The 26,877-nt window shown below is 45.6% G+C and overlaps 1 protein-coding gene across 1 annotated transcript in view; it reads left to right on the forward strand.

The window, feature by feature from the left end:
- LOC115320783 overlaps window positions 1–15,898 on the forward strand; it is a 35,818-nt gene extending 19,920 nt beyond the window's left edge. The window contains exons 2-5 of the mRNA XM_040217448.1: window positions 6,640–6,791; window positions 6,887–6,951; window positions 8,407–8,496; window positions 15,759–15,898. Coding sequence (XP_040073382.1) covers window positions 6,640–6,791; window positions 6,887–6,951; window positions 8,407–8,496; window positions 15,759–15,898 — 447 coding nt within the window. The remainder of the gene's footprint in view (window positions 1–6,639; window positions 6,792–6,886; window positions 6,952–8,406; window positions 8,497–15,758) is intronic.
- Window positions 15,899–26,877: the final 10,979 nt, after the last annotated feature.

Here is a 26,877-nt window from a genome sequence, read left to right on the forward strand (position 1 = left end):
TCACGGATATTGTGGAACGTATGGCTACGGTCGACAGGTAAGGGACAACGTATTTTCAGGCTTGTTTGGTCATGTTTGAGGCGATTAAAGTGCTGCAGTCGTCTTTTTTTTTTTTTTTTCGTGATAGAATGGCATCTTGTACAACGTTATCCGTGTGCGGTTGCGTCCAAATTTGTAAATATGGGTGGCAACATTCTGTTTTTTACAGGAAGGTGAATAACAAGTGTGTGTGAATATACAAAGTGCGTTGTTCGTGCTTATATGTTTATTTTTACTAATCTTATTTTATTGCCTTTACGGCGTTTATACTAGAATCTTAAGTGTATTAAGGTAGTGGTATTATTGTATACAAATTAAGTTATATTTTTTTCAGGGGAAGCTCGAGCCCACAGGGAGATGTAAATTAGTTGACTGTAAATAGCGAGTTTAGTACCCTGCCACACGGAAAAGTTAATATATTTTCATTAAATAATATGAGACTTAATCAGCTCGTGGTCTTGAGTGGTTATACTAGCGTCGCAAGCTGATTTGTCGACCCCATAATGTCATTCAATCGAAATTACATTAATTTCTTCATATGCCCGGGGTATGATGCAAGGATTCAGTGCCTGCACGCGATAACATCGCTTACATTATCGTGACACTTTCCTAGCCGTGTCTGCGTTAACAACATCTGCCTGATCTTTAACTGGCATCAGTTTTGCAGTGTCCAATCACTGCGTGTCTCGCCATTTGGTCGAATTATTTTTGTTTAAAATATGCATTTCTACAGCAATACTTCCGAGACTCAACGTTTTCTCTTATACTCCTACCTCATACCATTTCATAGCGATTATTTAGCGGTGTAATATTTCGCTCGTGTAATAAAATATTGTCGAGACCCCTTGCAATGTGCAGCTTTCATTTTAGCTAATAAGACACGCGTATGTGACTAAAAGCGCGTTACGACGGTCGATCCACACGCGACCCCGACGGCCTTCCATCGCGACGTCACGAAAAGAGCGCTACGGCCTTCTCTTCTAGGAGGTGTTTCATGGAGAATAGAAGGGTAGTTAGAGGGCATGACGTCGGCCGTGTAGCCTCCACAAGCCATGCTCCCTTGACGCCTCGCCTCTTTCTCATTTTCCTCCTTACTCTCCTCACTTACCATGCCAACGTGACCACATCACGTGACCGTAGGTAGACTTCGTCTTGCTGTGGGGTACTAGAATACACCACAGTCTAGACTTCGACCTGATAAAACCTACCGGACGGAGCGCGCGCAAGCCTGTGAGGAGCCCTTCTACAATCAACCATCCATCTCACACGTGACATGTCACGCGCACCAATCGCCAGAGAGATCTGCGGTCACGCTGGGCACAAAATCGTTTAAACTTTTTATGACTAAGCTTCACCAATATTGCAACGTGCCCCCTCCTAGTACCTCTAACCTCCTTGAGGTGTTTGCATTCCCAACGCGCGGCGTCTCTCTCCCTCTGACATTGCGCAATGCCGCGCGCTCTTCGGCGGCCACCTGCTGAAGATCGCTCCGCTGTCCTTATCAGTTGGACTTCAGACTTCACATAGGTCGCACACGTGTTGTATGTTCCGAAGAGGAGCAGCCCGAATACGAGGAGTGTCTGCGCGCCCAGAAGCGAGAATGAGCACGCCGCCAACGTGAAACTACCGTTGCCGCTCCTTCCAGCCGACATCGCAAATTCCATCAGACCGGAGGAAGATCTCACTTTTTTTTTTTCAATTAAGCAGAACAGCGCCAGAGAACAACGCCTGACGTTCGAGGGATGGATACAATATTCGTAATATCGAAAACAAACAGCACGGGTCTATATGTGGATCCTTGTGAAACACGGTATATTGTATATTCAGTGCAAAAGTCTGTATTATTATTAACTACAAACTGTGTCCGATTCGTCAGGTAGTTCCGTAACAATTCGAAAGAAACGGGCTTTAGTTGAGCTTGTTGGTGCCAGAGCCGTATATCGGAAGAGTCTGACCACTCATTGGTTTGAATAGGCTAGAATCTCGTGATCAACCACAGGCCGCGAAACACCCCCTTGTTGCAGTTTTGAGCTCTAAAAATGCGACTCCACTAATTTAAGTCCTTTTAGCGTCACTGCAGTACAAAGGTGTAACTCTTGGTGACTGAAAAGTTGGCGTGTGAGCCTTTCGTCACGTCTATATTCAACGGTAGAATAAACGAACGCGTGTTTCGAACCAGAGCCAATTGCGTAGTTGCGATTATAGCTCCCGCGAAATTGACCGCTTCTATTTCACGCTTTAAAAGCCCTTTACAATAATAAAATTGGGTTGTGTGCATGTACACACGGCCTAAAATTAGGTCTACCTAAACGGACTACAAGTCTCCAAGCTGTAGATGAGAAATGTAGCCACTGCAGTACAACCGCTAGCCTCGGGTCTTTAACGTGCACCACGCAGTAGTGATACACGACCGCACGCCGGGACGATGCTCTTCTAGATCAAAACGGGCAGGGGTGGGAATTGAACCCAGGAACCTGGGTTGTGCAGCAGGAGCTTTCGCACCACGTGCTCCGAGCTGGTGTGCGCAGTCCCACTCGGCTACCGATCCCCTTCGTTTCGAATACTGTGACGTCAAGACCTGTTGAATGGCCGATGCTGTGTCGCTCTTTCAGTTTACACTCGTACCGAGGAGGAAATATCCGGCGCTGGCGACGGCCTTTGCTCTATAATAGGGCAAACTATAATATGGCCTGCTGAGCTTAGGCGAAACGCATACACAGGGAGAAAGGGACAGACAGGCCGCTGGACTAGCAACGTGGTTTAATACTTCTTCCTCTTTTTGAACCTTCACCTCGTGCTTTTTTTTTTGTTAAAAGCTACGCAAAAACACACAACTTATATCATAAAATCTAACTTAACTTAATTTTGAATCACCCACTCTTCGCCGAAACATGAAACACCGAAAATATTATTATTATTTTTTTTTTGTTTGGTATTGAGCTTGATAGAAGGCTTGCTGACGCCCATTGCTTCTTTTTCGTCTGTGGCCATGGTCTGGAGCATATCTCGTGCATACTGGTTTTTGTCTTTTGCGATGATGGTGGCGCTGATAAACTCTGCACTGCATTCACATTTGCGGCAATGGGTTGGTAGGTGACCTTTTAGAGATGCTGCGGGTTCTCTTGTCCTGTCATTAATACATCAGCCAGTTTAGACAATTTAACACTTTCCACCAGATTAGGGGAATATAATATACAATCCCCTTCTCACATGGGCCATATCGTGACCTCTGAGAGATGTTGCAGGTTTTACGTGGTTCGTGTCTTGATTTAAATACGCAATATTGAATCTGCTTTGTTTGGTGTAGAGTACACAACCTTGATGTCCTGTGGCGCAGCTAGCTTTTTTGTAATTTGTGTGTTTTTGCATGAATGTAGGTACTATTGCGATCTTTCATTTGGCTTTTGTTTTCTGCGTTCCACCTGTGCCCGATGCTTTGCACTTCAGTTTTGTGTAGATGCATTCACAGACGCCGTTTAAGAGACCATTCGGATATCCACAGAAAAGGGGAGCAAAGGGGATAAAGGACAAACTTAAATCTCCAAAAACAGCTAGGCGACTTGTGCACGTCCTAAAAAACAATGCGCCTCGTACTGATACCGAACCAGGGGCCTCTCCATTACCAGTGGAGCGCCCTACCAACTGAGCTAACCAGATGTTAGACGTGAGTGGGGCGAACGGATTTTATCAGCTGCCACCAGTCTAACACCAACAAGTGTGAACGGCTTGCATTTTTAAGGTTATGAGTGATCATGTAATTGAGTGCCAAGGTTGGATACCACGACAAGGCGGATTTTTTCGGTCGCGCACAAGTACCCCAGCTATGCTTGCATATTTGTGTTTGTCCTTCGTCATCCTTCTTCCTCTTCTCCATTGATTATTTTCTTCATCATTTGTCCAGCTCGTTTGCACCATTGTCGACAATCTTCCCGTCCCACCAACACCCACTCTCACCTCGGCTTGTCTGCGATATGCGCTCTTTAGTACTTTCGCTTTAAAAAAAGGAATGCCGCGGTACGTCCTTTTTTAGCTTTCTTTTTCTACTAATTTTATTAACCTTGAAATAGGCCTAAAAGTGACGCTACTGTCGCGCTATCATTATCATTAAAGCGGGAATAGAAGCATCGCCGCCCCATAGGCTCTCCACGTTCGGCAGAGAAACAGTGTAGATTCTTGCGTTTATGTTTTCGGCTAATATCGGTGGGAAGGCAATTTTAACGGAAAATGGTGTAATACCGCTCGGTGCGTCAGTGAAGATCAAATCGTGTTGTCAGCGTATGGCCTTAATTTAAGTAATCACTCGTGTGGATGCGTCATCTGCTCTAGGCCGGCGTTAGAAAGCATGAATCACCACGACGGATGCGTGTCTCCGGGTGAACTGCCCTATATATTAAATATTTGTTTCGTTCAAAAGAAATGCGTCAGTTCATGATCGTAGGAATTGAACAAAACAATGAATTCTAACCCGGATAATATAATACCTCTACTGTGGGCTATGACATTGAAGGTTCTATGTTTCTTCTTTTTTTTACCTTTTACAGATATATAAATGTTTAGCATGAAGAAACGCTATTACTGCATTAAAAATTACTGTGCTATAGAGTCCAGCGGCATCTAAGTTTTCTTTCTAATTTGCCATGGTGTGGTAATCTTTTTGGAGTCAGAAAAAATACCCTACGTTGCGATGAGGAAAATGAACGTCCACTAGTTACGATCTGGAAACTGTTCGTTGGCAGGAAAACTCAAAGAAGTCAGACAAACCCTTCTGATATATCTGCCGCGAGTGGAACAAACGGGTGTAACCGAGCAACGCAGTAGCGTTCATGTTGTTAGGTGCTTTTCTCGGTAATGGGAGTTCACACGCTTCAGCTTGCTCGGTGAGGACCGCGGATGTCCAGTAGTCTAATATTATATATTTCTCGCTAAATAATCTTTTACTCAAACGCATTAAAGTGTGCAATTTCAACAAACGAGCCGCACCACAACACAGCATCTGCCGCAGCGACCCTCTCTTACTAATGAGGGCTAGCGACTCCCGCGTTACTTTCCGATCTCACTCCGCCCTCAGCTAACACTTATCGGGACTGGGCAGTTCATCAAATAACCTTCGATTATTCAAGTGATGCTTTAATTGCGATGTTTTTTGTTTTTATTAAAACAATTGTTTGCTTTAATATTTCTGACATGTTTATTTCTTTTGGGACACATGTAAAACCACTTCAGCCTGCTTGCGATTGTCATCGAGGGTGATTATACTTTTTAAATATTGACTTAAAAATGACTTCTCTTTAAAGGGCTTTCCTTGTTGATGTTTCTGCAGGCGTCACAAAATGAAGTTTCAAATGGGAATGTGATATGCCATATATGGCTAGTAAAAATAGTAAAAAAGAATATTTTTAACGTCTTTTATGCAATATAACCAGTCAAAAATCAACTAACAGATTTATCAATTGATTAGTCTATTAAAGTGTAGCGTTCAGACGGGTTAAAGGGGCGATGCACTGATATTTGTATTTTGCGCAAATACCGCTTAGAACGAATCCCTGACGTTAATGATCTGTGAAATACCCGTTCGTTTTCACCACACGCAATCAAAGTCGCAGAAACAAATAAAGAAAAACGAGCAGAATTCACCCCCTCAACTCGCAGCCAGAACATGCGGCCCCGTGATCTGGAGCCGATTATGTGCCGCCAATGTTGATCATAGCCATGCGCTGGGGTTGGCAAGGCACAGGACACGCGCTGAGTTCCAGACATTGTTATGGTTCGGCTGTTGTCGTCAGTGCAGCGATTGGACACAGGATACTACCCGAATGTTTCTCGAGCTATCGATTATCACGAGCCCAAATCGAGTGTTCACGCCATGCTCGGGTCCAATCTATGAGCCGTATTCAAATATCGTCACTGGGCGGTACTGCTACCGCCCAGCTACGTCATCAGGTTTTTCGAAGGAGAGATTGAATGAAAACACTCGGTTTTGTCCTCGAAATTACAGCGCAACAAAGGAGTTTCTTGGTCAGTGGCGTTGCGTGCGAGTATCCTTGAGTCCCACTAGTGCCAATAAGCTCGTGTAAAGTGAAAAACATTCCAATTGAATATAGTTGCTCCGCCCCTTTAACTTTTCAGTCAAACCACAGCTTCAATCAACATTGAATGTTTTATGAAAGCTGTGGTTTGTACGAGATAACAAATAAATGTGGGACCAGCTGTTGTATACAAACCACAACACAACGATTAGGAAAGCTTCCGACTTAATTGTTCCGCTTTGCTCAATTCTCACGCATGTGAAACAATACAACACAAGCTTCAGTAGAAAAAAAAAACTGCAATAGAAATAAGAAGCGTTTAAAAAAGAGGGCTTAGCTCAGGCGGAAACGGGCTTGCGTCGTTGAGATTTATGCTTCTGAAAGTGCACCCGTAGCAGACGACGAACGGCGGCATCCCCACTTTCACCTGCTTCCAATTTGGGCCGCATGATGGCAACACGGTTCGATCTCAAGGCGAATAGTTAAAAAAAAGTTATTTTATCTTTCAGTTTCTTCCGGTGCTTAAATGGACGTAATTTTAGATGCTCTACAAAATATTTCAATGCCTTTGCAGGTTATGAAGAAACTACCTCAAACGTACATGCTTCAGTCACTTGGAAATTTTACTAATATAATTTGTGGTTATCAAGTTTTCTACAAAACGACAAAGAGAAAAAAAACTTTCAGAATGTATGATTTTTTTCTCCGGTACATGGACGGTCATACGTGAGTACTAAATGCATTTATGAAATAATAAAGAAAAAAAAACTGTCATTCGTATGTCACAAACACATTGAAATATTAGCGTGTTTACTTTGCAGCTTTCATCAACCGTACTATGTGAAAAATGTGACTAACTACACGATTTATTTGGGCACCCATCGAAGTAAGCCAACGTATTTCCTATAAAACATCATTTTCTAAAACTTGGCAACACTCACATAACCAATAGTGTTCGTTGTATTTTTTACCGAGATGTATATTTCCTTATGACTTCACTTCGTTTTACTTATTCACTGAGTTTGTAGACAATTGCGCAGCTTTTATAGCTCTGTCTACACCCAATTAGGGTAAATTCACTGATATTAAAGGGGCGATGCAACGAGTTTTGTATTTTGCGGAAATACCGCTTTGAGCGGATCCCTGAAGTGAATGACCTGTGAAATACCCATTCGTTTTTCACCACACGCAATCGAAGTCGCAGAAAAAAATAAAGAAAAACAAGCAGAGTTCACCCCCTCAACTCGCAGCCAGAACAAGCGGCCCCGTGATCTGGAGCCGATTATATGCCGCCAATGTTGACCATAGCCATGCGCTGGGGTTGGCAAGGCACAGGACACGGGCTGCGTTCCAGACATTGCTATGGTTCAGCTGTTGTCATCATTGGAGCGATTGGACACGAGCCACTACCCGAATGCTTCTCGAGCTATAGATTATCACGAGCCCAAATCGAGTGCCGACGCAATGCTCGGGTCCAATTTATGAGCCGCATTCAAATATCGTCACTGGGCGGTACTGGTACCGCCCAGCTACGTCATCAGGTTTTGCGAAGGAGAGATTGAATGAAAACGCTCGGTTTTGTCCTCGAAATTACAGTGCAACAAAGGAGTTTCTTGGTCAGTGGCGTTGCGTGCGAGTATCCTTGAGTCCCACTAGTGCCAGTAAGCTCGTATAAAGTGAAAAACATTCCAATTGAATATCGTTGCACCGCCCCTTTAAGAGCGATCATTCAATTTGGAATTTAATCGTTATTTAATCACCTTTGGTGGTGGTTGCTCCTCCTGTAATTCTACTTGTCAGATCACAGGTACTTGTTTTTGTGTTTTTACATCGGACCAATATTTTTTTTTTTTTTTTAAAGAAGTGGGTTCTAGTAATACTATGTATGTTCTGTGAATATAGGCGAGAATCGGACGTCGCGGCTTTCATGTTGCCAGGATAGGTTAAATAGCATATGTGCCATCAATAAAAGGATAATCTACTATGCAGTCAATGGTTTTAACCTAACCTCGAAAGCATAGGTGCGGTTCAATATACAAATTAACAGACTGCGGGCACGGTTGCAATAAAAGACAGGTATAATAAACAGTTAAGCTGGTTAAGATTAGGTATGCTATGAACCGGAGTCGCTGCGTTTGAGACGTAGGTGATTAATTTTTTTCTTATTGTCCGTCGCCTCCGGGTATACAATTAAGTGAAATGCTTAAAATTTCGCAGTAATCACTAAAGCAAAAGAATCACATGTTGCTTGCTATTCAGGTTGTTCACAATTTTCTTGTTTTTTTCAAAAATACTTCAATGAGTATATGTGTCTCACCATGTTTCGTCGACTTTTGAACAGAACCATCATTGCCAGCAACGGCTAGACGCAATATATTATTTTCTGACATGAAGTCGTGTATGGTAATAAAGAACCCAAAAAATGATAAAGGTGAGTGCCAGGAACTAACTTGGGCACAACTCGCGTAGGTTGGCTGTTCGAAAGATGTGCACCAACTAACTCTGGATTGCTTTATGCAACCGACTAGTTCGCACGAAAACTATAATCTGCGTGCAACTTTTTAAATACTTAAAAGCGACGAATCTTATTTTACTGCTACCAATTAGCACTAAAGTCAGTGCGAAAAATAAAATAGTGTTTTTTTCTAAGATTGCCTCCACCTACGCAGCCAAAAACACAAGCACTTCGAATAAACCACGCAAACAGGACGAAATTCAGACTTTTGCTATGCGTGCGAAATCATGTAAATTAACAAAAAAAGTGATTTTCTGTTGACAACATAACCTGAGGGAAGAAAAAATGAAAGCCGTTTACAAATCCCTGTAACGCCGAATTGGAGCGCAGCTCTTGAGGAGGGGTAGGGAAGGGTACTGAGGGGGGTCACGTCACCTGCGGGTAGTCACGTGACCCCGGGGGGTCACGTGATCTCGGGGGAGGGGGTAACGTGACCGGGGGGTCACGTGACCTCGGGGGGTTACGTGACCTTGGGGGGTCACGTGACCTTGGGGGCGTCGGCGTCGGCGTAACCGGGGGGGGGTCACGTGACCCCCCGAGGTCACGTCGCGTGACCCCCCCCCCCCCTCCGAGGCCACGTGACCCCCCCCCCCCGAGGTCACGTGACCCCCCCCCCCCCCCCCCGAAATCACGGGGGTCACGGGACCTCGGGGGGTCACGTGACCTCGGGGGGGTCACGTGACCCCCCCCCCCCCCGGTTACGCCGACGCCGACGCCGACGCCGCTCAGGCTGGAAACGGGCCCCTAAGAGCTGCGCTCTAAAAAGAAATGCACTTACACGCAACGGACAACGTACGAAGTACTCAAACACAGATAAGACTTTATTGAAGTCTAATTTCGTTTAGAAAAACAGCTCCTGAGTCGTGAACGGCAAATTCTTTACAAGGTCATCTTTGCGACACTCGTAATGATATACGGTAAAATCCCTCTCCCCCCGAAACAAACACGAGGTACATTCACGAAACCCAAAAAGTCCCCTCAATAGTACACAAACCTCTCCCGCCCTCCCAATCTTTGTCGTCACAGCGCAGCATAAATACACACATAATAAGTACATTTTATACCTCAAAAACTCCTGAGTTGTTCGTCTTAGACAACGGAGTAAATGCTAACACAGGCTTTGCAGACATGATACTAATCAATCCTTTTGCTACATGCTCCAACGGATCTGATTCTCCGTTTATAATCATCGTGCAGTTATATTCGGGAAACCAGTTGTTGCACTTCGCTAAATACTTAACGATCTCCGAATTAGGCGACTTCGATAAAACCACCCGCTTATGTTCTGCAGTTCTACCGTTCCAGCCGCTGCCGGACTGCCCAATCTGGGGAAAGCCGCGTGCCAAAAGGATGTCACATACTGAACACCGTTCATTATGTGACATCGTGGCGGATCACTGTGCTTTTTTGCACGGCCTTCCAGATCACCAGAGAAAGGCGTCAGTCTATTAAGATACACAATCATTCTTAGTTTTCTTGGTTACTTGCTTCAGTTTAATGCTCTGAACTTCTTTTGTTCGTTGGAACGAATCTTTTATTTAGCTTATAGATCGAGGTGTAAAAAAATTAAGAACTTTTACAACACCCTGTAACGCAGAATCAGTGCGCAGCTCTTGAGGAGGGGAGGGAAGGTGTTAAGGAGTGGTTATACCCCTTTTCCCTCTTCCTGACCTCCTCATCCTCCCTGCTACTCCTCCCCTCCTCCTTTTTCTTCCTCCTCCTCCTTCCCTCATCTTTCAACCTCCTCCCCTCCGCCTCCTTCCTCCTCCTTCCCCTCCGCTCCCTCTTTTCCCCCTCCCCTCCTCCTTCTCCCCTCTCCCTCGTCCTTCTCCCCCTCCTCCTCCCCTCGCATTGCATCATGGGAAATGTCCCGTAATTCACCGCGCGGGACACTCGTGACGTCACTTGTGAAGTCACGTGTGACGTGTTGAATTATGGGACATTTTTATAATGCACCGCGCGGTTACTCCGACGGTGCCGCCGTCAGTTTAGCCATTGACGTGGAAAACGTAGAAAAGAGGAGTCTAAGAGCTGCGCTCTAAAAGCAGACAGTTTTGTGTATCTCATTCTTCTATGCAATTCCTTACCATCTGAAGGCTCTGGTGTCGCGTCCTGATGTAAGAATTCTTTTAATGAGAAAGCATTGCCTGGGGTGGTCTCATAGAGCGAGCCGACATCATCAGCTTTGAAACCGCGCCAAACGGCACCTTAAATCCTTTCTACAAGTGAAGCCAGCTCCCAGCTATGAAGATATACGAAAAACATCACCAAACGGCACCTAGTTTCATCGATCTCAAGTGAGCGGAGTAAAGCTGATTGATCTCGGCTTCGGTCGCATTGGCTGGTGCGCGTCGACGAGGCTCCCATTAGCCGCTGCGCGTCCGTTTCAGCGACCGCCACCCCATGGCGCTGCGTGTCCGTCAGCGCGCCGCTAACACGAAACGTTCAAGGTCAGAGCGGCGAGGAGAGGGCGCGCCCTGTCGTCCACGCAAATACGATGCAGGCGAAATAAGGGAGCGGAGGAATGACGTGCATGCTTTCGCATTCACAACTCATCACGGCTTAGGTGTACCTCGAGCCTTATTAAGACTGACTTTCGTCTTAGTAGGCTGACGGTCTTCTCCGGTAATTCGCAATGTTGTGCAACAAGGCACGCATACCCTGTCATTCAGTGCATTGAAGGTGTTATCTGTCACATACATTTGGAATATTATGTGTCGTAAATCAGTCAGGCTTGCCGCTGCATAAACGTTTAAGTTTTCAAAACAAACGAGGGGGGGTTCGTAGGAGTCGCCTAATGAAGAGATTTAAAACATTTGGAAGGGTGTAACAAGGAGTTTCTGGAATGAAACTGCACTATAATTCTGAGGAGATAATCTAATCAGGTTAAACCTGTAGTAACTGTGATTATAGTATTAAAAAAATTCGGTTGTGTGTATGTTTATACAGCCTAGAACTTGGTCTGTCTCACAGGGGCGACGAGTCTCCCAGCTCTAGATAAGAAATTTAGCCAGTGCGGCACAACCGCTAGCCTGGGGTCTTTAACGTGCACCACGCAGTAGTGATACACGACCGCACGCCGGTACGATGCTCATCCAGATCAAAACCGGCAGGGACGGGGCTCGAACCCAGGATCCCTGGGTACTGCAGCGCGAGCTTTCGCTCCACGTGCTCCGAGCTGGTGTGCGCTAGACCACTCGGCCACGGATCCCCCCCGACTATAGTATTAATTCTGCAGGAAACTGTGTTGGTGCTCCTGAATTGTCTCAGACAAGGAAGCCAAATTTGTTCGATAGGACTGTGGACCTTATGTGTGCCAAATGACTCCTTAGTTTGCCGTTATTTTATTTGCTTTGTTTTGTTTTGTGTTGCATCGGGACGATGCAGTTTTTAAAGGCGGGAGTAATGCCACGCGCTCAGCTGGCCAAGCAGACAGCGCGACCTTGGCCTAACGGTTATAGTGCTTGCCTGCCTTGTGAGAAGCCGGGATTCGATTCCCGGGAGCGCCGCGTCATATTTGTTCTTTCAGTTTAATGTTCTGGTACATTCGGGAAATCTGTTGCCTATTTGAGGTACGAATGTTCTAGTCACCGAACCTTCTGGGTCGACTGCTCCAGAAGCCAACGCCTGTGCAAAAGGGGCTCCGGGTGGCGATCTAAAGTTAGTCTCGCCCCAGCTTTCGATCCTGCTGTTACGCCGACTTCGACGCCCGCGACGCTCTAATCTTCTGTTTCTTTTTTTTAGGGGGGGGGGGGGGGGGGCGGTAGGGGAGCACAAGTTCGCCTCAGTCGGGACCCTGTCACATTGAGGCAACATGAAGGTACAGCAAAATAACACGTTGTTGAACAGTCGGGCAACTTGTTGCTCACTCCCCGTGTTATCCGACAAACCTGTCACATCGCTGCAACAACAGCACAACATGAACTACTAAAATGTTGCCTTGGTATGACAGCTTTCGGCAAACAAAAAAAAAAGCAGCAACATATGTTGGACAACGTGTGTTGCCCTGTTCACTGGCTGAGTAAAATTCGGGTCGGCAACACGACAAAACAGATTGCTTCGATGGCAGATATAGTTCACTATCAATAACGCCTTACACAAATAAAGGCTTGGAAAACGTTAGTTAGTAATAATTAAGGCTTTCATGCATCTAAAATATCTTTATGAATGCTTTTGCTGTGTAATCTTGGAAAGCGATTGTCGAAATGGTCACAGCTAGGGTCGTGAACGTTTAGACTGGTGTTGAAAATAGTATCTTCAAGAGACCAGCTCAGATTGCTGCTAGTGAAATGAAATGACATGCCTACGCACCCGCTGATAAGGTATAATTAAAATATTCCAGGACAGCAAATGTTAAAAAATGACGCATTAAATGACCACTATGATCATGATAGTTGATGCTTGAAACTTGGAAACAACCGCTGCCAGACACCCGATGTGTTTCAAAATTACCCAGGACGTTTTGGGAAATGAAGCGATCACATAACAGGTGGTAGGTAAAGGCGATGAAGTTTTATTCCAGCGATTGTTATGAAGGCCGATTGTGTCGGTGTCGCAGTATTGAAACGCTGTTAGTTCAGCTCACTACCACTCTACAAAAGTCACTTTGGGGTACCGCTGGTGCTTAATCATTTTTACAGTAAAAAATTTGAATTGTATGAAAGAAAGCACCGGACAGAAAAGTAAATCCTGACCATATATCAGGAATCTACCTTTTTTTGGTTATGGCTATCTGCTTTGTCAACGAATGGAGAACTTTTTGAAAAATTAAAAGGTAAAAAATACTCTCCGTGTCAACTTCTCTAATCACAGTCACTGGTTGATGCCATCTCGTCGTAAATTCCCACCCTTCGAACGCACTAGCATTGCAGAGTCACATTTCCAGCGACACCACGCCCCACACAAACGAAGGTAAACAATTACGATGGCGGAACGTTACCCGTGTTGTCCCCGCCGTCAACGCGGTGTAAGAGGGTTGTTGGGCAACAAATCGGACACCACGGTTGCAAGGTGGCAGCAACATGTTGCCTGACTGTCGTTGTTTCCGCGATGTGACAGGGTTTTCGGCAACAGGATTTCTAGTGTTTGACGTTTGCCACGTTTTCAGGAGTTGCTTTTATGCAGAAAAAAAGAACCTGCATTGGGTCATGGGTAGCTCCTAATTTGCGTGACATTTTTCTTTCAAAGTGTTACAGGGGCATATTCCACGGTTTGACCTCCTATCCAGTCGCACACACATTTCGATTTGTTGATGACTATCTTGTGCTCACAACAAAAATACCAAGCCCAAACGACATCAACATGATGAAAAGAGTATTCCTAGGTCGGTCCCAAGAATTGAATTTCACCCACGAAGCTCCGCCTAACTACCTCGACTTTCTTGATACGCGACTCACCTTTCAAAATGACAACGTCTGTTGGATGCATTCACCTAGATATAAGAAACGAATACTCTAATATGAATCTGCACACTCAAAACTAGTCAAAAGAAGCATTGCGTGTAGTTGCTTGAGCGCTGCCCTGAAAAAGTCTCGTATTTATTCAGCAACGTAGAGCTTTGACGCGCCAGTATCAAGGCTCAGGGCGTCAGGCTACCCGACCTCCATCCTGTCTGACGTTGTTGAATGTATGATAAAACCAAACAGAACAGCCAAGAGAAGTAGGGAAAAAAAAAGTCGACCGGCGGTCGTCCCTTATACCTATGGCATCTCTCATAGCGACAAGAAAATTGCACTAAATACAATGTGCCGGCTGTGTTTTCAGTCCAAGACAAGCTATAAAAGCTCTGCCCCAAAGTCAACAGCCCGCGCACAAAGCTTGATAAATGTGGTGTTAGGCACATCAACAAATACGTCCACGGTTTTAGCGAAGCCGTGTATGTCATCCAGTTCACCTGTGGAAAGGTTTATATAGGACAGTCGGGAAGATGCATCAACGTAAGTCTCGGAGAACATGCGCAATCTGTAAAATCCTCTCCATTGAGGCATCTCGCTCAACATGTAAGGGACTCTGGATGCGCCGTGCTACTGCCCAGCACAAGGATTCTGAGGAAGTGTCGTAATAAGTGAACTCACGAGATTTTTGACGCTGAAGCCACTGCGACCAAAGGAGACGCCTGCAGCAGTGCTCAATCGGTGACATTGTCATCAAAATAATTAGAGGGCATGAAACATTTTTCTTAGATGTTCTTAAATTTGCTATAGCTTCCTCTTTCTCTTTCTTAGTTGTGTTTTTTTTTTTTTTGCAATACTTCTTTCACTGTTACTTTAATCATGCCCACCATTTCCTTTTGTTTCGAATAATTTTCTTTTTTTCCCTTCTTTAATTTTGAGTCTTTCCAGATCCTTTCGCTCCTTCCTCGTAAATATTTGTAACTTTTAACGTTAGGGTCTTTAATATCTTCGTCTTCCTCATCTTCCGCATTAAAACGTCAGTTACATGTAAGCGATTGTCCTGTGTAGTCTCCCTCTTGTCCGGGTCTATCACGTTTTTTTTTTATTTTCGTAATGATTAACCAACTAGGCAAACTAATCATTTTGCTACACGAGAGGCACCTCCCTCAAGGCCGACATCACCCCTAGACCGGAGACAACGGAGCAAGTCTGCCAGTCGGTTGATCAACGCATTCATTCTCGTTCAGTAGAAACGTAAAATGTTCTGATAATATCATATATTCAGTTTCTGTTTTGACGATCACATTCAACCAAATTTGTACTACACATGATGAAAACAGATCTAACGACAAAAGGCGGAGTGAAAAATAAGCACCAAAGGGGGAAACTGTACTCGCAACTAAAGGTTTATAAACCAGCAAAGAAAATGCAAGTACTTCAGGCACGAGCTAACAAAAAATAAATAAATAGGAAATAAGGGCTCTGGAGCAATATTGACGTTTTGTTATACAAGTACTGAGGATATCCGGGGGAGGGGCAGAATACCCCCCCCCCCCACCCGCCCCGCCAGATATCCCTCAAGCTTCGGCGTTTTGGTAGTAGGGTTATCAAAAATACACCAGTGTTTCGCTGTTATTTTCTGTGCTCTTATAACCTGAGTGTTGGCGGGGAAAGCCAGTTTGATGTTTTGTTTCACCCAGAGTACTAATAAAACAAAAAACAAAAAAAAGCGCAAAAAGATCGTTCACAAAAATGTAGCCTGCTTTTTTTCTGGTTTTTTTACAGTCTGTAACCTGATGGTGACAAAAGACACATTTTCTACACCGTCACGAAAGTGCCTCCGAAAATTTCGAAAGCACTGCGGATCACAGGTGTTCAACTACACCATCGATAATTGCCCTTACCCAGAAAAAATAAATAAATAAAAACCCTATGAAGAGTTTGCAAGTGTCCAGACCAACCTTGTTTCACCCTCACTTAACATTTTTGAATACCCACCATTTTCAGAGTAATCCCAGGCAGCAAGCAAATAATAAGTATGGGCGCAAACGAGCTGGTGTACACTGCACATGGTTGAAAAAACCCCGAGACTTTTTAGCGTTGTGTCGTTTACTCGCACTCTCGGGGTTTTTTCAACCATAAGCAAATAAGACTATGTTGGCACAAATTTGGCATTCTTGGGGGCTTTACTTAGGCATGGTAAGGTTTTGCTCCAAGAAATATTTATATTTTAGAGCGCAGCTCTTAGGGGCCCGTTTCCAGTCTGAGCGGCGCCGGCGTCGGCGTCGGCGTAACCGGGGGGGGGGGGGGTCACGTGACCCCCGAGGTCACGTGACCCCCTCCCCCAAGGTCACGCGACCCCCCCCCAGAGGTCACTTGATCCCCCCCGAGGTCACGTGACCCCCCTCCCCCGAGATCACGTGACCCCCCCCCCCCCCCGGGGTCACGTGACTACCCGCAGGTGACGTAACCCCCCTCAGTACCCTTCCCTACTCCTCCTCAAGAGCTGCGCTCCAATTCGGCGTTACAGGGATTTGTAAACGGCTTTCATTTTTTGTGCCAAAGAACTTTCTGAGCTTTTTTTGGTTCATTACACTATTGTCAAAGTGCCAGAAATAAGCCGAGAATGTTAGGTATCGCTCAAACAACCCCCAGCGAAGCCTATTCTGACACTTGTTTCACACTTTAGGTCCAAAGTTGAAAACGAGAAAAAAAAATAAAAAAAAATAAAACCGAATATTTGCATTTCTTCGGAAGGTGAGACATCAAGGAGTTAGGTGACTGCCGTAGAGCCTCAACCTGACTTTGAAGACGAAATCTGGCGATTGTTTGACAAACTAGGGCCGAAATAGAGATGCTTGGAACGAGATTATCACGCTAAGTTATGGCATTGCTTTCTTAAAATGGATAACAAGTGCTTGCAACGGTAGATAAGAAATGGGCAAGGCGCCCACTTGTTATCTACCGATTATGACAACTCAGCGAAACTTCCAGAAAATTGACAGTCCTTGATGCATCAATGACTGTGTTATTGTGTTAGTTAGGATAGGTCCTAATCGTGCAAGTGAAAGTAAACTATGAAGCATTGCGGGCAGTTTTGATCGCAACAGTATGAAACTGTTATTGTGTGACAAAGGAAGGAGTATGCTTTGTGGCACGTCAGAATATCTACCTAGAAGAGGCGGAGGTAGCCTTGGGGGAAAAAAAAAAACTTCAATCGCCTGCCTGACTTTACATCGAAACTTGCTGAGACCAAGGCTCTACATATATGCCACAGGCTGGATTTGAACCAACTACAAAAGCAAATCGTTGCATCTAAAGGGAACCAATTGAATTTTTTTTCACTGCCAAAAGACAAACAAGAAAGTATGTCCTTTTCGCGTAATTGTGACTGAGAAGGGTTCTGGGTAGGGGAAATGCCGCGGTACCTTCTGCGTCATTTGACTGTCCTCCAACTTGATGACCCCTTCTTGATATCCAGCTCAAAAATAATGATTTGGTGTCTGAAAGATGACTCAACCTAAACACAATATGGGTTCTGTCTAGATGCTGAGGGCTCATTTAATTCAATACCACAGAGAAGCTTGTTTGACAACGTCAGCGAAAGACCAAACTATAATTGAGCCCTAGGTATTCAGAACACCTCCCAAGTAGCACGCCAGAGGAATGCCCAACTTGGGCAAAGGTCTGGCAAGCATAAGGGCCCAACGTTGGTGCAGTTAGGTTTTTGCACCATGGCACTTATCAGTGCCAAAGTACGGTGCCTAACTATAGCCTTAGTTGGGCGATCCTAGGGCATGCCAAAGTTTGGCTCTTCTCTGGTACGCCAGAGGAGTGCCAAAGTTGGTGCCATACTTGAGCCATAACTGCCATAGTAAATCCTAATCTGGGAATGCGGGGCATGCCAAGGTTTGGCGTTTCTCTGGTCCGCCAGAGGAGCGCCAGAGTTGGTGCCATACATCAGCCATAACTGCCAGAGCAACGCCTAATTTCGGTATTTGGGACGTGCCAAGGTTTGGCGTTTCTCTGGTCCGCCAGAGGAGCGCCAAAGTTGGTGCCATACTTCAGCCATAGCTGCCAGAGTAACGCCTAATTTCGGTATTTGGGACGTGCCGAAGTTTGGCTTTTCTCGGGTCCGCCAGAGGAGCGCCAAAGTTGGTGCCAGACTTGAGCCATAACTGCCAGAGAAACGCCTAATTTCGGTATTTGGGACGTGCCAAGGTTTGGCGTTTCTCTGGTCCGCCAGAGGAGCGCCAAAGTTGGTGCCATACTTCAGCCATAGCTGCCAGAGTAACGCCTAATTTCGGTATTTGGGACGTGCCAAAGTTTGGCTTTTCTCGGGTCCGCCAGAGGAGCGCCAAATTTGGTGCCAGACTTCAGCCATAGCTGCCAGAGTAACGCCTAATTTCGGTATTTGGGACGTGCCAAAGTTTGGCTTTTCTCGGGTCCGCCAGAGGAGCGCCAAAGTTGGTGCCAGACCTGAGCCATAACTGCCAGAGTAACTTTTAATTTCGGTATTTGGGACGTGCCAACGTTTGGCGTTTCTCTGGTCTGCCAGGGAGCGCCAAAGTTGGTGCCATAATTCAGCCATAGCTGCCAGAGTAACGCCTAATTTCGGTATTTGGGACGTGCCAAAGTTTGGCGTTTCTCTGGTCCGCCAGAGGAGCGCCAAAGTTGGTGCCATACTTCAGCCATAGCTGCCAGAGTAACGCCTAATTTCGGTATTTGGGACGTGCCAAAGTTTGGCTTTTCTCGGGTCCGCCAGAGGAGCGCCAAAGTTGGTGCCAGACTTGAGCCATAACTGCCAGAGAAACGCCTAATTTCGGTATTTGGGACGTGCCAAGGTTTGGCGTTTCTCTGGTCCGCCAGAGGAGCGCCAAAGTTGGTGCCATACTTCAGCCATAGCTGCCAGAGTAACGCCTAATTTCGGTATTTGGGACGTGCCGAAGTTTGGCTTTTCTCGGGTCCGCCAGAGGAGCGCCAAAGCTGGTGCCAGACCTGAGCCATAACTGCCAGAGTAACTTTTAATTTCGGTATTTGGGACGTGCCAACGTTTGGCGTTTCTCTGGTCTGCCAGGGAGCGCCAAAGTTGGTGCCATAATTCAGCCATAGCTGCCAGAGTAACGCCTAATTTCGGTATTTGGGACGTGCCAAGGTTTGGCGTTTCTCTGGTCCGCCAGAGGAGCGCCAAAGTTGGTGCCATACTTCAGCCATAGCTGCCAGAGTAACGCCTAATTTCGGTATTTGGGACGTGCCAAAGTTTGGCTTTTCTCGGGTCCGCCAGAGGAGCGCCAAAGTTGGTGCCAGACCTGAGCCATAACTGCCAGAGTAACTTTTAATTTCGGTATTTGGGACGTGCCAACGTTTGGCGTTTCTCTGGTCTGCCAGGGAGCGCCAAAGTTGGTGCCATAATTCAGCCATAGCTGCCAGAGTAACGCCTAATTTCGGTATTTGGGACGTGCCAAAGTTTGGCGTTTCTCTGGTCCGCCAGAGGAGCGCCAAAGTTGGTGCCATACTTCAGCCATAGCTGCCAGAGTAACGCCTAATTTCGGTATTTGGGACGTGCCAAAGTTTGGCTTTTCTCGGGTCCGCCAGAGGAGCGCCAAAGTTGGTGCCAGACTTGAGCCATAACTGCCAGAGAAACGCCTAATTTCGGTATTTGGGACGTGCCAAGGTTTGGCGTTTCTCTGGTCCGCCAGAGGAGCGCCAAAGTTGGTGCCAGACTTCAGCCATAGCTGCCAGAGTAACGCCTAATTTCGGTATTTGGGACGTGCCAAAGTTTGGCGTTTCTCGGGTCCGCCAGAGGAGCGCCAAAGTTGGTGCCATACTTCAGCCATAGCTGCCAGAGTAACGCCTAATTTCGGTATTTGGGACGTGCCAAAGTTTGGCTTTTCTCGGGTCCGCCAGAGGAGCGCCAAAGTTGGTGCCAGACTTGAGCCATAACTGCCAGAGAAACGCCTAATTTCGGTATTTGGGACGTGCCAAGGTTTGGCGTTTCTCTGGTCCGCCAGAGGAGCGCCAAAGTTGGTGCCAGACTTCAGCCATAGCTGCCAGAGTAACGCCTAATTTCGGTATTTGGGACGTGCCAAAGTTTGGCTTTTCTCGGGTCCGCCAGAGGAGCGCCAAAGTTGGTGCCAGACCTGAGCCATAACTGCCAGAGTAACTTTTAATTTGGGTATTTGGGACGTGCCAACGTTTGGCGTTTCTCTGGTCTGCCAGGGAGCGCCAAAGTTGGTGCCATAATTCAGCCATAGCTGCCAGAGTAACGCCTAATTTCGGTATTTGGGACGTGCCAAGGTTTGGCGTTTCTCTGGTCCGCCAGAGGAGCGCCAAAGTTGGTGCCATACTTCAGCCATAGCTGCCAGAGTAACGCCTAATTTCGGTATTTGGGACGTGCCGAAGTTTTGCTTTTCTCGGGTCCGCCAGAGGAGCGCCAAAGTTGGTGCCAGACTTGAGCCATAACTGCCAGAGAAACGCCTAATTTCGGTATTTGGGACGTGCCAAGGTTTGGCGTTTCTCTGGTCCGCCAGAGGAGCGCCAAAGTTGGTGCCATACTTCAGCCATAGCTGCCAGAGTAACGCCTAATTTCGGTATTTGGGACGTGCCAAAGTTTGGCTTTTCTCGGGTCCGCCAGAGGAGCGCCAAATTTGGTGCCAGACTTCAGCCATAGCTGCCAGAGTAACGCCTAATTTCGGTATTTGGGACGTGCCAAAGTTTGGCTTTTCTCGGGTCCGCCAGAGGAGCGCCAAAGTTGGTGCCAGACCTGAGCCATAACTGCCAGAGTAACTTTTAATTTCGGTATTTGGGACGTGCCAACGTTTGGCGTTTCTCTGGTCTGCCAGGGAGCGCCAAAGTTGGTGCCATAATTCAGCCATAGCTGCCAGAGTAACGCCTAATTTCGGTATTTGGGACGTGCCAAAGTTTGGCTTCTCTCGGGTCCGCCAGAGGAGCGCCAAAGTTGCTGCCATACTTCAGCCATAGCTGCCAGAGCAACGCCTAATTTCGGTATTTGGGACGTGCCAAGGTTTGGCGTTTCTCTGGTCCGCCAGAGGAGCGCCAAAGTAGGTGCCAGACTTGAGCCATAACTGCCGCAGTAAATCTTAATTTGTCGATTTGGGGCATGCCGAAGTTTGGCTTTTCTCTGGCTACCCACTGAAGTGCCAAATAAGTGCCAAAGTGGCAAAGAAAGCCGAGAGGCCAGCCCAAGCTTCGAATATCTCTGGTGTGTCACAGAAGTGCTCTTTCACGCGTCCCAGAAGAGAAATAAATTAAACAAGCGTTGGAAACACGATGGTAAGATGTCATCACCTCCGTTCCCAAGCAGCATGGCAATACTTTGCAGTATCGTGCCAGTGCCGGCCGAAAGTAGGTTCCAATATCGCTCAACTGTCCAGTTTTGTGCCACCGTTTGATACCCGGCAGGTATTGCCGTACAGCTGTTTAGCCCCGGCCTAGCGTTCGCGGAATATTGTGCGAAAACTCTACGATGCGTCTGCTTCGTATTGGCCGAACGTCGTGCAAATATGTGTACGTTGCATGCCATTTGTTGCATATCCAATCACTTATACGGACAAAAAAGTTTTTTTCGATCGCTCCCAGAAGTTTATTAAACAACTGTCATTGCACACAGTGTATTCTCAACATATTTACAAAGGTCACACTTCTCAGTAAAATGAAAAGCAAATTATGAAATACAATTAACACTGTCCTCATGCCAAGCAAAACTCATTACACAAAAACCGCGGAGATTGAGAGCAAACAGGGCGACTATCAGAATCATGCATGCAGTGCACTTACTAATAAAAGAGCGATATCATGTAATCCTTGATAGATGCATAATCCAACTCAGGCACCCCCCAAACACATTCGAGGATTCGAGGACTGACGTCTCGTCGTCGGCGAAGAGCAGTTTTTGTAGAAGCGTGTCCAACAAGCACATCACAAGTATTCCACGGACGAACTCCGGTGCAAAAAATGGCTGTTACCGAAAAATTGGCATGGACGTATTCCGACCGTTTACGACGAAAAAACACAGCCGCGTCTGCAGCGCACGAAAGCAACAGAACACTGAAGAGCAGTTCGAAAACCAGACCTACGTGGCCCGCTTATTTCTATAACTAGGCAAACGGCGAAAACGACAGCCCCAGAGATCCCATCAGCGTGACAGAGAAAGTCACGTGAAAAGCTTCGCCCAAACGTTTTTGTCCTACGCATCCTACGTAGAGAGGTCACGCTGGGTCACGCGTTTCGCTTCACCCTCTTGATTTGCTTAAAGGCCGGCCCGCAAGCAGAGAGAAGGAACCCGACCCTCACTTTCTTTCTCGCCACTGTGAAAGGAGGAAATCGCCTCTCGTTTCCTCCTCGCCGTTTTCCGTTTTTTCTTTTTTTTTTTTTTTTTTTTTTTCAAGTTTGGGGTGGAGGAAATGAAAGCTTCAAGGATTTGAAAAGATTATCCAGAAGCCAGCCGGCACACCTGCGACAAGGTCCTGAACCAACCGAGTAGCTGTTTTGAGAGAGCTTGGCACTTGCTCTTCCCGACGAGTTGCATTGGCTCTTTTTTAGCATTGGTTTGGAAGACGATTCTTTGCTGTTGTGAGAGCAAAAATGCCTTGTTCTACTCAAAGAAGTAGTCATTGGGGTATCAATTTTATTATAAATATCTGATTTGACATCTTTCGTTGTTTAGGCGGATTCATGGCGACAACGGGAAGTACGAGCGGCGTTTTCTGTATATCAGGGATGGCGCTCCATAGACCAGTGGTTCTGAATCATCATGGTTCTTAAACCGGCAGAGGTGACGGAGGATCCCATCCGTAGTGGGTCTAGTCATTTTCGGTGTAGAGCGTTTTGCTGTAGGGCATTTCGGTGGGGACTTTTTGGTGCACAGACATTTCAGTGTACGGACTTTTTGCTGCAAAGGCTTTTCGGTGTGGGACTTTTCGGTGCGCGGATATTTCGGTGCACGGACATTTTGATGCATGGACATTCGACGCTATGGTTCGCCTCGCCGGTACCTCTTTTCCAACGTACGCAGACACGCTTCACATCGTGTTTGTGCGTTGAGTTGATAGAGATAGTCTCCTCTATAAGGTTTCGGCTTTAGTATTGCTCCTGCGTGTAGGAAACGACTCAAACAGCAAGACGTTTGAAGTTGTTTGTGTATTCAGAACAATTTTGAATATCTTCAAATGCGCCTCCTCCGCGTAATCGCATAGCTCCGATTGTTAATAATAAATTGTAATAACCTCGCACGACAAAAAAACGAAAAAAAACAATGTAATTGACACTTGTAACTCATCAGGGAGTAAAGTAGGCGTGTGCGGGTACAAAATAAGTGTAATCAAATCAAATATCGATTTGAATCAAGTAAACAAGCCGAATTTGGTGAATGCTAAATATATTTTATTTTGTATCAAATGTTTGCTCATTCTGGTACGAAAAAAAATAGTGACCACAGATCATACACAGAGTATGATATGTGGTCAACGTCTCCTTCCATGCCGTAATGATGTCGCCGGACGTAAAGAGCTGCCTTACAATCGTGCTTATATACAGGGCGATCGTTTTTTAACGACCAGACCTTTTCTAAAAAAGACGTCAGAGTTACGCAATCGCGGTTTGTGCCTTATCTGTAGTCGTCAAAAAGACCAAATCATTCATTTTTAAAAAGATATAGTGGACGTGAAGTGGCTCACGGCGTCCTAAAAAGCCTAATTTGGACGCGAATCGTGTTACCGCAATCTTTTCGGCCGCCGCACTCCTCGCCCCTTCTACAGTGGCGTTGTCACAGCGATGCGCATGATTTGTCGCTTTGGCTTCATGGCGTTAGGCCGTGCCACGCGGAGATGGAGCCCACATAAAATCAGAACTATATTTTCGCGCCCAAAATAGGAGGACGCCGTAGAATAGTGTACGTGCGTTACATCTTTTTAAAATGGACGGTTTGGTGGCTTGCGATTATGGCCAACTTTCTAAATAAAAGATGCCGTTTTCTTTTCTAATTAAAAGGTTAATTAGCGAATTTTAGGCAATCGGTCGGTTTTGGTTGCGTTCTTTCTTGAACCTAATCCGCGCCTGGCCGTATAGCTCACCTACACAAACCGCAATGGCGCTAATTTTCACTGGACAATTTGGTGGCTTTCGATTACGCCCAACAACTTTATAAATAAACTATCCCCTTTTCTTTTATAATCAAAAAGTTCATTAACAAATGTTGGGTAATCAGTCGGTTTTTGTTGCGTTCTTTCTTGAACCCAATCTTCGCCTGGCCGTATAGCTCACATCCACAAAACGTTAATCTCCACGTTTTTTCTAATATCTAGTAGGTGAAAAAAAAATAAACGTTGTATATAAAACAGAGGGCAGTTCTTTTCTGATATAAAAAAAGCGTGCGGCGCGCGTCTTGCATGCATCTCTTTTTTTTTCCGGCCGATGAAAACAAATTCCGGGACATTCGAAATTGAGTTTATGATGAGCGGGCACTTTATCACGGGGTATTTTGTCATGTTTCATAAGCTTTATTACTAGTCAGAAGGAAGCCACGCGAGCCGTATCACGTTGCAAACAGCTAATCGGGTGTTTCTTAAGCAGCTCTAGAACTTTCCATTTAGCTCTAGAACTTTCCATACTTAGTCTTAAACATTTAATTTATTAGGCATAATTAAAATACTTCAACTCTCGCAAGACGTCTGCCCAAAACATAAAGTTGGTTTCGTTGGCGTAAAGTGGCTGCGTCTTTCATTTTTATGCTTGGTATTTAAAGCTTCGTGAAAAGCATTTACGACCTTATGTGTCAAGCCGCGTACGCGGACAGCGCGGCCTCCCGGCAAGTTGTTCCCTCATCGAAGACGACAATGAATAAAAGGTACGATCAAAATCTTAATGCCTGAAGAAAGCGCAAGTTTAAAATAATTCTAAGGGTGTCAGAGATTTTATTTCTACTATATTCAAATTTCAACACTCGTCGCGGGCAGCATGAAAGGAAGCACTGCACTCTTGGCGCAAACCAATGCCCAGTCAACGGTCCTACACTCAAACACGCATCACCACCCGACCTGTTTGAAAAATAAATAATTTTTAGTACTTTTGGTAGAAAAGGCGAATTTTTTACTGAGCGTGATATTTTGTGGACCCAAAAGTTCTGTAGCCGATATCGGTAGTTCATAGTTTCAGGAAGACGAAGAACGACGGATGCATTATTTCCCGCGGAAGTACTGTTTTGACTTTGAATTCCACATAAAATTGTATATGCACAAATTGTGGCACGATACCGAACTTGCTTGATTGCTTTTCTTTTAAAGACAACATAACCAGGCATAATCTACAGATATTGCAGAATTCATTTTAATTGGCGTACAGCGCGAAAGACAAGTATGGACATAAAGAACACAATACAGCTCTCCATTTCTACTGCATTTCTTTCCGTACTTGTGGACAGTTAGTCCGCATGACTATATTCAAGAACTGCCAAATCGTTTAAGCCTACCCCTTGTTATAGTTCTTTTCGTAGATGAATTGTGACGAATCCCGGCTGGGTTCGGGTAAAGATCTAGCACGTGTTCAAGGACACATTTCGGCATGATTTCCCGCTTGGTGATGACGTTGAGCTTTCCGCTGTTCCGCTTTTTTTCTAAGTAGGCGGGGAACGCCAGACGCCTAAATTAGCGAAGCAGCCCCAAAAACTTGCGGTAGCACACCTTCCGAACTCCTGGGTTTTTTTGGAGATGGCCTTCGCCCACCGTGACAAAGCCCCAAACAATTATGTAAGGGCTGCAGAGGCTATCTGGGCATTCCATTTCTTCATCAGCGAACAAATACGGACAGACGAGAATGAAAACTTCGTAATACCCGCTGTCTTTTAATAAATGGCATAATATGCTACTATTGCTAGTTGCACTATTTTACGCGAAGAAAATTGTGATTTTGCGGTTCAATCTCTGTGTTTCCCGTTCTCTTTGCTGATACGCCAGAAATTTGTCGGGTGTCAAATTTTCAGTTACATTTGTTGACAGAAACTAAATGCACGTTTGGCCACGAAGAATTTTTTTTCAAAGGCTGAAGATAGATGAAATATACCATAAACCGTTTCAGTTTTCATGAAAGTTTGCTTTTACTCTTCTTAGTAGCTTCAACGAGACGGCCGTCACTCTAGAAAACACCTGTAGTACGAACCTATATATTATGCGCCAGAAATGGCCAGACTGTGTCCCTCTGACTGCAATATCTTTGACTTGTAATTACTCATGATTATTAGTTTGTACAAAAAAAAAACAAAAAAACAGTAGTGATACAATCACTCTTCAGTGTGCCGTTGTTAGAACGACAAATTTTGAACTCTCTGGGTAGAGCTCAAAGTTCGGATAAAAATACCCATCTTTTTCCTTCTGCCGTGATCAAGTTCCGCTCACTGGAGATAATTATGCGGTGTTGTAGCGGGTGTGGCCGCATGCGGAAGTATCTGAATGTAAAAGAACTTGTTGTTGGGCTAGTTGGTGCTGACTATCTGAGTGTGTTTTAGAACTGCAGAAAAAGAGCAAAAAAAAAAAAAAGAAGAAAAGCGAGCCAGCCCGAACCCTTCCGAGCTCATATCCAGCCTGCCTAACTAATCCCTGGTGTTTGGGATTAAAGCAAAGAACCTTGAAGGGTTACATAGGCTGAGTTTACATGGATGCGATCGTAGCGAATCGAATCGAGATTAATCGCCTATGATTGGGTAGACGAGGAAGGGAAAGGAGGATCGCGGGCGCGTGACTGGTCACATCTCGATTCGATGCGCCATGGTCGCATCCATGGAAACGTAGCCAAGGATTTTGTCGGGGGGCCGGTAAGCCCATTAGCACTCGTGCGAGAAGGCCGTAAAAAGCGAGGAGGAAACTGGAGGAGGAAAGGGGAGGAGGAAAAAAAG

This window comes from Ixodes scapularis, unplaced genomic scaffold (assembly GCF_016920785.2).
Source record: "Ixodes scapularis isolate PalLabHiFi unplaced genomic scaffold, ASM1692078v2 PGA_scaffold12__126_contigs__length_90152505, whole genome shotgun sequence".
NCBI classification, from domain to species: Eukaryota; Metazoa; Arthropoda; class Arachnida; order Ixodida; family Ixodidae; genus Ixodes; species Ixodes scapularis.